This window comes from Rhea pennata, chromosome 10 (genome assembly GCF_028389875.1).
Source record: "Rhea pennata isolate bPtePen1 chromosome 10, bPtePen1.pri, whole genome shotgun sequence".
NCBI lineage: Eukaryota > Metazoa > Chordata > Aves > Rheiformes > Rheidae > Rhea > Rhea pennata.
In genome coordinates, this window is record NC_084672.1 from 22,263,285 (window position 1) to 22,274,128 (window position 10,844).

At 57.8% G+C, this 10,844-nt stretch overlaps 1 protein-coding gene across 2 annotated transcripts in view; it reads left to right on the top strand.

Moving 5' to 3' along the window:
* The window catches only part of SEMA7A (semaphorin 7A (JohnMiltonHagen blood group)), a 28,314-nt gene extending 22,222 nt beyond the window's left edge, over nucleotides 1–6,092 (top strand). Inside the window, exons 9-14 of one of the 2 annotated variants that reach the window (XM_062584121.1) lie at nucleotides 39–147; nucleotides 421–619; nucleotides 1,513–1,628; nucleotides 2,230–2,381; nucleotides 3,010–3,077; nucleotides 3,880–6,092. In XM_062584121.1, the coding sequence (XP_062440105.1) occupies nucleotides 39–147; nucleotides 421–619; nucleotides 1,513–1,628; nucleotides 2,230–2,381; nucleotides 3,010–3,077; nucleotides 3,880–4,229 (994 nt within the window). In that variant the 3' untranslated portion in view covers nucleotides 4,230–6,092. The remainder of the gene's footprint in view (nucleotides 1–38; nucleotides 148–420; nucleotides 620–1,512; nucleotides 1,629–2,229; nucleotides 2,382–3,009; nucleotides 3,078–3,879) is intronic. The other variant, XM_062584122.1, reaches the window with a different exon arrangement.
* Nucleotides 6,093–10,844: the final 4,752 nt, after the last annotated feature.

The window sequence follows — 10,844 nt, forward strand, 5'->3', positions numbered from 1 at the left end:
GCATCTCACTGACCTTCTCTTTGCCCTGTTGTCAACAGGGGAAGCTCTGCTGTTTGTGTCTATTCCTTCAGGGACATTGACAATGTATTTCGGACATCCAAACTCAAAGGCTATAATGGACCCAACCCAGATGTCAAGCCTGGACAGGTGAGTGAGTAATAAAAGATGCCCACATTGGGTGGAGGGGTCCTGTGAGGCTGGAGAGGTGATTCCTGCTCTGCCTCTACTGTCTTTAGAGTAACTTGGAGAAGTGAGGGGACAGTTCTACCATCGAACAGCCAGGTGAGAGCTGGGTAACTATTTCAGGTGGTGAGGAAGGTTGTAGGAACAAGTCTGCCCTGTATTGCTCTCTTGCCCTCAAGTCTCATCCCTGAGGATCTGTCTGACTCTGATGGTGGCTTTTGTTATCTTTTGGCACAGTGTGTTTCTTCTGGACAGCACACCCCAAGCGAGACCTTCAAGATAGCCGACAGCCACCCAGAGGTGGAGGACCGAGTGGAGCCTCTCACCCCAACAAAGAGCCCCTTATTCCACAACAAGCATCGCTATCAGAAGATCGGGGTGCACGAGGTCTCTGCAGCAGATGGACACCGCTACAACGTGCTTTATCTGGCAACAGGTACCGGGAACCATTCCCCTTTAGGTCACTCAGTGCTTCCCCTGAAGGCAGGAGGAATTTCTCCCTTCAGCTCTGCTCATCCCTTTTCTGAATTGCACTGGGGTTTGCTCACTCCAACAAAGTTGGCACTTCTGGAGGGTTTTCTGGGCCTTCTTTTTCTCAGTCTGTGTTATAAAATTACAGATAGGTCTCAGTAGGTGGCCTGGGTTGGATCAGGGCCTACCTGTGCTCAGATTTATCTTGCAGAAAGCTTTAACTAGATGATCTCCAGAGGTCCCTTCCAACCTTACTGATTCTTTGATTCTGTAATATCTTTTAGATTCCCTCTATGGAGCTTGCTCCAAGCTGCAGGGCTTAGCAGGGCAGCTTCCCACCCTCACTGAGGTGAGAGGAAGGACAAGGCTAGCAGTTGAGATGAGAAAGGTGGCTTCCAATCTCCTGTCCTGGGCTTCCTGGAGTCATGTCTTCTACCTCCTGCTGGTTGACAGTGAGGATGTTTTTCCTTGCTGAGGCCATTACAATGTAGCTGCTCAAAGCAGGCGTAGCCAGGCCCTGAGAGGCGACAGGGAAAATCAGTTCCTCGTGGCTGCGGGCTGGAGGATGTAAGGCTGTGCTGTGGTAAGCGCTATTGTTTGCAAGGTTATTTTCGTAGCAAAACAAGCAAGGTCCTTCCAAGAAAAGCTGTGTTTCCTTGCTACTGGTACAGTCTCCCGTGGGTACTGTTTCAGGAATACAGTCAAGCTGGGCTCTGCAGGGCGGATGTTGTCTGCCACAGCACAGGCTGAAATCACAGAGCTGAATTTTGCCTGGTTTTCCCAGCCCTGGATGCAGTCCCTCTGCCTTGCCATTCAGCCCCGCATGGCTCATCAGGACACTCTGCTCCTTCTTTCCAGACAAAGGATCCATCCACAAGATCGTGGAGTTGCCAGATGGGGTGCAGAACATCATGGAGCTCCAGGTCTTCCCAAAGAAGGACCCAATCCAGTCCATGATCCTGGACCATCAGAGGGTGGGTCTCTGCCTGCTCTGTAGCAGAAAGAAAGCTAGTGGGTCAGGCTGTTGTTTACAGAGCAGTCAACAGGGGAGGCAGGGACAGACAAATGCCAGACCCTGGATCTAGAGGTGGCTTCTGGGTGGGTTTGTGTGGTCAGGCAGTGGACTCTGCTAAATCCTAACAGCTGGGCTGATGTCCCCAGTTCTGGTAACTGTGCCTCTGTTTAGGCCAGTGGGTAAAGGAGACTTTCCAGTATCTCTTCTCCTGGAGGCAATGGAAGAACAAGGCTGTTTGCCTGGATTAAATCCCAGCATAGTGCCGGGATTCACTTCCTCTAGTTGTCTGGTCTTGCTGGCTGATGAACTGTCAAACAGTCATCCCACCCCAGGGGTGACAACACTGCTTTGGAGGGTGGATGGGGGAAGGATGGCTTCTTCCCATCTCATGAGCTAGTAGGGCAAGTGATACAGGGCTGCATTGCCTGAGGGCCTCTCTGGTGAAATCCACTCCAGTATCACAGCGATCAAACCTGTGCGAACGTTTCTACCGAGATCCTTGTAAGGTGGCACTGGGACACAGTGCTGCAGTGATCAGCTACTCTGCTTTCCTCCTACAGGCAATGCTGTACGTGGGCTCAACAGATAAAGTTGTGGAGATACCCATGGACATGTGTGGGGTGTATCGTAACAACTGTGAGAGCTGCTTGCTGGCAAGGGACCCATACTGCGGATGGTCCGACGGGCGTTGTCAGTCAGTGTATCGAGGCCGGTACGTGGTACTGACTTTTTGCTTGCTCTTTCTCTAGCACGTTTCATCTGGTTGCTTTAGCAGAAGTAACCAGCCCCTCAGCATTTCTCTTCCTGGCTGTGTTCAAACATGGTTTTGAAGCCATCTTCTCATCACAGAGATACCCGGGTCCATTGTATCCACGCTGTAACAGCACAGACATCTATGTGCTATCCCCAGAACTGCACCTCTGCAGGGATCTGACCCTCCTGCAGCAGGGTGGGGAGAAGTGAATGGGTTTCATACAACTGGGCTGAGCACCCAGCTCTTCTTTTGCTGGTAAACATGCATAGCTCTATCAGAGCAGAGGTTCTGGTTTGTTATGCCTGCTTTTATGGATGAAAATTAAGCTCTGCTGCTTTGCAATCTAGCCCTGATGCTATTTGAAGTGGCTGATTGTGGCAAGTTGTTGGGTCTTAGGTTTGTCATCCACCAACCCTTTAAGCGAGGGATTATTTTTCTCTACCCAGGTAGCAGCAGGTGTTTAGACAGTGGATTTAACTTTTTGCCCTATCCAATCCATCTCATCCTTTATGGGTAAATCCTTTCCTAATCTAAAAGTGTTGCTTCCCTGACATTAATACGTTGCTAATTCTTGTTCCCATCACAGGGAGATGCGTCAAAACCTAAATCTGGGCTCCTGGAAAGAAAAGTGCCAAGGGGGTAGAATTAAGGAAGGTAAGTAAAAGGCTTGAGCTGTAGGCCATGTGGCCACAGGGAGTTTGGGACAGGGTGACAGATTCTCAAGTGTTTGTATGGGTTGAGGGAAGTATTGCAACTCATTTCTGGGGAACTGTGGACCGCTGTGAGGAGGAGTGAGTGGGAGCGTTCTGAGAGATGGAGACACTGGGCAAGTCTCAGCTTCTAGCATAAATAAATATCTATTTAACCACGAGGCAATATACTTTTTAATGAAAAAATGAGCATTAATTAGTCAAGCCTTCGGTATATAATACCACAACCCTGATGCCACGTTACTGCCTCTGGTAACCACAGACTTTGGCCCTTAACCTGAGGCATGATCGTAATCTACCCTACGCAGGCTGCAACTGTGCCAAGCAAGCAGACACTACAAAATATTTCACCTTCTTCCCTGAATCAAGCAATCTGGGTGCTGGACGAACAGAACAACTCCCTAATAGGTTTTCATGTCCAGGGGTTGTCAGGGTATCTGGACACCTCTACACTGCTGTAAACCATCTGGTTTGGCCTCATTTCACTTCCATGGTGAGGCTGAGCCAGTGCTGTGGTGGTATGTGGTCTTCTGAGCTTGGTGGGAGGGCTCAGACTCTGTTGGCCACTGATGTCCAGGCAAGAGTCCTACAGACTTCACCGGCTGCAGTCAGGCCCTGCTATTATTGATAAATGCCCATGTAACATGTCACCATCAGTCCAATAGTTCTTCCCTTCAGACTTGAGGGAGAAGCCCTGGTTCCTGGAGACACTCGCCTCATCCCACCCTTGTGTTAACCTCTTCCAGCAGACAACTACCAGAACATCACAGTTGTCCCTTTCTCTCGCTACTACCTCAACTGCCCTGTCGAGTCCCACTATGCCACCTACAACTGGTATCACGACGACTTCCTCATCAAGACCTGTAACAACACCCACCCCCAGCAGGACTGCTTGCATTTCATCCAGAACGTGAGCCATGCTCACTACGGCCGCTATGTCTGCGTCTCTGAGGAGGACGGCTTCAGGCAGGCTTTGGTGAAGGAGCGTCTGGTGGGCCAGCTCAGATTCATGTCACAGAAGGGCCAGGCCACCTCAACACTTGGCTCCTGGTTGCAGCTACTCCTGATGGTGGTGTTGGTGGAGCTCTTCCACTGAACATGACAGGATCGTGTTCTCACATTCCGGTTCGCTGCTGCTCTTCCTCAACTTGCTGTCCGCTCCTGAGGCAAGATCTCCATTCTCTTAGTCACTCCTAGGACATTAATCTTTGACTGTCCCAGAAGGGATCCTGCCACTCTGTGCAGCAACCCTTCCGTCTCAGGTCCTGGTGGAAGAGGTGACTCTCGGGCATTGTGAGGAAGATGCAACTACAAGGCCAGATGGGGCAGGGTTTGGGGACAGGGAGGGAAGGGGTACCCTAAGACGCAGCGGACGTTCACTGCGATGCTGATGGGGTGGCTTCAGCCTCTCCCCCAACATCTGCTGATAGCTCTGTGCTAGTAATGCTCATGGGCATAGACTGGGTGCCAGTTTTGTTCAGGGGACTATGCGGATGTGCATGCACTGATCCTCAGGGCCTGGTGACTCCTCTCTTTGGGAACATGCATGTGATGAAGAGGAGGAGCCAGCCCTTGGCCTTACCAGCTGGTTGATCTGTGCTTCTCTCCAAGCAAGGACTAATGCCTCCAGGTTCTTAGTGGCTAAGGTCTGTTCGAATCGACAAGGACCTGGAGTGCTCCTTGTGTCACCTGTGAGTCCTTTCCTGGCCTGGTCACAGGAGTCAGAAGAATCGGACCCTGGGGGAACGTTTTGTTTTTTGTAGATGTGGGAGGAACTAGCATTGGTTTCCTGCAGGAAAGGGCAGGCACAGAGTTAGCGTTTTGCATGGAAAGGACTTGGAGGGTGACTAGATTTGGCAGGTGTGAAAGGACAAACCAAAGGCCCTCGCTTTCCCGGAGATGGGAAGGGCAGCCCAAACCGGAACCTGGGTGGCCCTGAGAAGAAGTTCAGATGCACACGTCTTCTGTAGGCAGCTAAAGGTGCTTATCTGTGGTCAGCCTGCTCCCAGTGCACCTTTCCTCCAAGCGAGGGACCAGGCTTCCTCAGGGAAAGAGGAGGCAGGCTGCAGATCTTGGGGTGCTGCAAACAGGCGTAACCTCCCTGGGCAGAGCCGAGCCGAGCCGAGCCGAGCCGAGGGGCTGCCTCTGTTTCCACCACCCGGGAGCAGATCTGCCTCCCTCCCTCGCGGCGAGTGCTGAGGGAGGGGGAGGTGAAGCAGCACGCTTGCTTCCCTTGGCCTTTGAGACCTCCAAGCAAGACTAAACTGTGAAAATTGGGATTCTCTCCTGAGGCCTACGTCCAAGGGGTGATCCCACAGCTTGTCCAAGCCTTTTCCAGCCCTCTTGGCCCCCAGAACACCCCGCCTCAGGCAGGCCGTGTGACGGCGGGACATCCTATCGACGTGCTTCCAGTTGCCCGTAAGGGCAGCACGACTCCTGCTTCGTGCCCGCTCGGGAGCGCTGGAGCGGGCCGGGCAGGCGGCGCGGCCGGCCCGGGAGCCGGGTCCCCAGGTTTCCGCGACCGCAGGCTGCGGGCGGCGGGCCAGAGGTTCCTACTGCACTACATTTCCCCACCAACCTTCGGAGTCTAGAGTTGAGCTTGTTACATCTCTTCTCAAAGCACTTTAACTTTGTGAACTAACAAATACCTATTTATTAGCCGCCGAGGATTACTGTACTTGTATAATTTTATAATATTGTAGAAAGGAGGTGCGAGTTAGGAAAATAACAGCTACCAAAAAACCTCTCAGAGCTGTGACCAAAGCGCCAGCGTGATTGTGGAAATAAAAGAGCGGAAAAGAGCAGGCGGAGCGTTGCGTTGGGGGCGAGGAGCGCGGGGGCCACCCGCCGCCCCGGCCCCCAGCCCGCCGCCACTTCTTGCTGCCCCCCCCCGTTTGCAGCGCGCCCTTCCCGCGGGCTCGCGCCGCCGTTGGGCCCGCGGTGGGTGGGCGGCCAGCCGGGAGGCGAAGGGAGCGGCGGGGTAGCTCGGCGCTGCCCACGGGGCGCCCGGGGAGGGTGCTGCGGCTGCGGGGCGCCGGCTCGGTGGCGCCCGATCCGCCCCGCTCCTGCGCGGCCGTCGCGTCCACGCAGGAAGCGCTTTTTTTGCGACTCCCCCGCCGCCGCTGCTGTTCCTGCTGCCCGACCACCTGGCGAGCAGGCAGAAACCACGCTGGTACCGCAGCTCCGCTTCAGCCGGTTTGATCTCCTCTTCGCTGGGAAAAAATGAGCTGATGGCTGATAGGAAAAAGGAAACAGGCTCGGGGTGGGTGAGGGGCAGGGGAAGGGCAGGAAAGCTTTTAAAATGTGCTAACAAAAGCAGGAGGAAACCCAGGCAAGAAACGGCGCGACGCAACACAATGCAATACAACGCAATACAATAAAATGCAATACAATACAGTGCAATACAATACAGTACAGTACAATACAATACCGTACAATACAATGCAATACAATACAGCTCAGGCTCTTTGAAACCTCCCGTTGATGAAAGCAGCTTTGTATCTCTCCGGAGGAAGGCAGGCAGGAAGCAGGTGGGCGCCCCGGCGGGGCTGCTGCTCCCTTTTGTGCACGGGTTTCAAAGGGTTTCGCTCCGGCCTCCGCTCGGCTGCGCTTCTGCACGCCGTTCGTGGCTGTTCCCCATGGCAGCGCCCGAAAGTCTTTGGGAAACGTCGGTGACGCTCGACGGCAGCCGCCCGAGCTCGGTTTGCACCGAGGCACCGAGGAGCTTTGCGCGGCAGCCGCGGCGGCCCGTTTGCAGGGTGTCGCGGCTCCTGCTGCGCTTAGGCGAGCGCTCGGCTGGGCCGCGGCGCCCGGAAAGCCCCGGTCCGCGCGCGGCGGGCGCCGAGGCCGAAGGGCGCCGCGGCTGCCGTCGCGCTCCGGCTGGCCCCCTCCCTCCGTTCGCGCCCGCGTCCAGCCTCGCTTGCGGGGAACACGAGCCGCTTCCTAGAAATGAGATGACCTGGGAGACAGCAGAAGAAGTTAAAAATAGCGTGTTTAAATAAGCATCTCTGTTCCTCCCTGGCACACGGATCCCTTAGTTCCTGCTGCCCGGAGTTACGCATGCACCAGTGCCGCAGTTTCCCCTCCAGCCTTGAACTGCCAGCCCCGGCCCTTCCTCCCCGCGAGGCTTTTCCTTCCCCCCTGCTTTTGCCCCGGGGCTGTGCGGAGGTCACATCCCCCCACCAAGGGACTATGGGCAGCTCCGGGATAGAAAAAGGCGATGCAGTTCAGTGGAGCAGGAAAATAAACACGACGCCCCCCCCATCCCCTTCCTGAGCCGTGTTCGCCCCAGGGTGGCTCGGCGCTGCCTCCGGCAATTTGCATTTCTGCCTGTGCAAAGAGCCCGGCGGTGGCGGCTGCTGAGGATGCTGCAGCTCGTCGACGTCTTGCTTTCACTAGGGAAACTCCTTACGCTGCAGTCGCTCTGCCGGGGCTCGAAACTCGACGGTGTGATTTGCAGCTGACCGTTTTCTCTCTATTAAAATACAACGCTATGAAAATCAGTTCTTCCCCCACTTCTCCATGCACAGACCGGACTATGGGGGATTTCTAGGCCGGAGTTTTTACTGGCGAAATTTTCCCAGCCACCAGCTGGCGGGCAAGACGCGACCGTGTGCAATGAACGGATTTGTCACCTTCCCCGCTCGGGTGAAGAGCGGGCAAGACCGCACGGTGAAACCGCAGCAAAGAAAGGCCCGCTGCAAAAGCACGTGAAAATCCGGCCACCTTCTCCCAGCCAGCCGCTCCGCGCGCTCGGCGGGGTGCCAGGCCGCTCCGGGGATGCGGTTGCTTCGCCGTTCTCCCCGCCGGAGCAGCTCCCGCTTCCGGGGCCGCACCGAGAAAAGTCAGGGAGGTTGGTGCCTTTCGGGCCCGCTCCCTTCCGTTCTGTCCGAAAGCCGCTAGAAATCGCGGCGGTCCTCGACGGTGCCCAGCCAGTGGGTGCCCGAGAGAGGTGAACAAGACTGGGGATTTTCCAGGGCGCTTGGGATTTCTCCGGCGTCGAGGGTGTTTTTGCTGAACGTCCATCAGGACTCGTGCGGAAACCCTCCCTCCTGCTTGGGAGCGAGGGGGGACGAGCTCAGCCTCGGGAAACCAACGCCCTGGCACCCGCCGCTCCCCCATCCTCACCTGGCCGCGGTCTCTCCAGCTGGGGGACATGCCATGGGCTGGGGCATCTCAAGGGGGTTTCCTCCTGGCCGGGCCAGCGTGCAAAACCATGCCTGGAAAATGGGTGGTGGGAAAGCGAAGCGGGGAGCGGGGCAAGCCCGAAGGGGTGGCTTTGGTGGGGACAGCAAGGTCTCACCTCCCTGGGGCAACCTCAGCGCTGAGTCACCTGCGTTTCCTGCCGCTGCCTGGAAAGGACCGGGATTTCTTAGCACGCGGGACACAGCCGGGTGCTGTCGGGGGCGTGAGTCCCGGGAGGTTTAGCGGGGAGGGTGCGAAGGGGCCGGGCAGCTCGTCATGCTGTTGGCCGGGGATGTGGTGTGCAAGAGGAAAACCCCCCGTGTCGCTTGTAGGCGTGGAAAGCGAGAGTGTGACACCCACACGGAGCGGCTCCAAACAGCCCAGGAAATGCCAGTGGAAATGCCTTGTTCAGGGCGAGGAAACCACGCCGGCCGGGGGGACCCTGCTCCCCGCGGGCCCGTGGGACGGGGAGAAGGAGCCGAGGCAGGGGAGCGACTTTCGGGTCAGCTCATCTGAAAACGATAGTGGCTCTGCCTGACTCGCAGGGGGTCCGAGGGGAAGGCGAATCGCTGCCGGCAGAGGGGTTTCGAAACGCCTCCTCCAGCCGCCGTTGGGTTCTCACCCTGTGGCGACCTTCGCAGCCAGCTGAGGTGGCTCAGCGGGTACCGGGCCCGCGACTCCCCCGGCGCGTGCGGCGCGTTGCCACCCGTCGCTGGTTGGCGATGCCCCACGCGCCAGCCCGGAGCCCAGCTGCGGCCGGGAGCCACGCGCGGGGGGCAGTCAGCCCCGTAGCCTTGGGGGAGCCTCGCTGCGTACGCTCGCCAGCTTTCCTCTCTCATTCCCCCCCCCTCCAGCGTCTCCAACGGGAGCCGAGCGCAGCTGCTGCTGCCAGCTTTGCCCGGGTACGTGGGACCCGGGCTAAGGCCGGGCACCGCTGCCAACCGGGTGCCTCCCCGACCCCAGCTCGCGAGGGAAAGTGGGGGGCCTTGGCTGGAGGAGGCCGTCGCGCCGCGCGTTACCTGCTCAGCTTTGCGCCCTCCCCGTCGTGGGCGATCCCACGGCAGGAAGTGGTCGGAGCCGGATCTGTGCTGCGCTTGCCGTTGTGCTGGGGGGTAGCGCAACGGAACAAGCGGTGTTGGTACGGCAGCGGGGGGGGGGAGTGACACCTCTGGGCTTCTACGCACCTTTCTAACCATTTCCTGCCCCCCGCTTCTATCAGAGACCCCCATCAACCGAGTTCCTGCTCATGGGCTTGCACCTTCAGAGAGTGATAACCACCAGTTTCTTTTCCAGGCCATGTGCTGAGGGGCTCTTTCAGCAGGGCTGAGCCTCCACAGTTTTTTTTTTTCGCTTCTTCTGATCTTGCAGGACTGGCAGAAACCTGGAGGAAGGTGCCCCCAAAACCGGTGACAGAGGTGGGAGGGTAGAGGGTGCACAGAGGATGTGGAACAGGAACGTTTTGAAGCGTGAGGCGGTAGGAGCAAACCGTAAGGTTTCAGTCGTGGAGCCCGGGAGCGGGGGCGCGGGAGTGACTCACCCTTCGAAGCGCACCGAGACGCCCTCCTTGCTGCAGGCCTCGCCGGGGCTGGAGCTCCCCAAAGACTAGCCAAGTAGCTGAAAGCTGCCCAGGTGCGGACTGCAGCGCCGGGCCGTGGGCACCCACGCCGTGCAGCTGCCGGCGTGCAGGGTGTTGGCCCGGGCCAGCCTCCCGGAATGGCCTGGGCACGGTCCCTTGGGCCAAGGTCTGTATTTTTTTTACTAGCGCTGGTGCAGCCGAGGCTGCTCCAAAGCGACCCCAGTTTCCGCTGCTGCCAAGAGCGAAGGCAGAAGAAGGTGCCGAGCGCAACGCCAACGCACAGAGGTTAAGGATGGGGAGAGGACACGGCAGCGGCGCGGCGCGTTGGGCCGGCGAGTCCCGGAGCCGCCGCAGGGCACGCAGCACCCTGGGGTGCCGAGCCGCTCCGCCAGGCCCGGGGGCTCCGTGCGAGCCGCGGCACGGGCCGGGGCCGGGCCGAGCCGCCGTCCCGGGCCGGGGGAAGGGGCCACCGCTGGGCCAGGAGCGCCACCGGGCGGCCGCTCGGGCGCTTCCCGCGCCGCAGCCGAGTACTCGAACAATAATAATAATGATGATGATGATGATAATTAATTATAATAATGATAATAAACCTTCGCCGACCTCCTGCCGCTGGGCAGCGGCGATGGAGCTGTTTGCTGCCCCGGAGGGCTGCGCCGCGCGAAGCCCGGCCGTAAGAGCGGCTCTGCGTGGAAAGGGTTCCCGGGCCACGGAAGGGCAATTTCTGTTTCAGTTCCTCGGCAGAGCGGCCGCTGCGTTGCATTTCTTCTCCTTCAGCTAAAAGAGAAACGCCGGCGCCTCCCTGGACTTCAAGTGCGTTCCAGTAAGACGTGGTTTTAATTAGAAACGTGCTCTGCCCCTGCCATAAGCATCATTTATTTCCCGAGTTCACCACGGAGTGGCACTTTCGCCCAGCTCCCGGCCCCGCGTGTCTCTGCCCGCCGGTCGGCACTG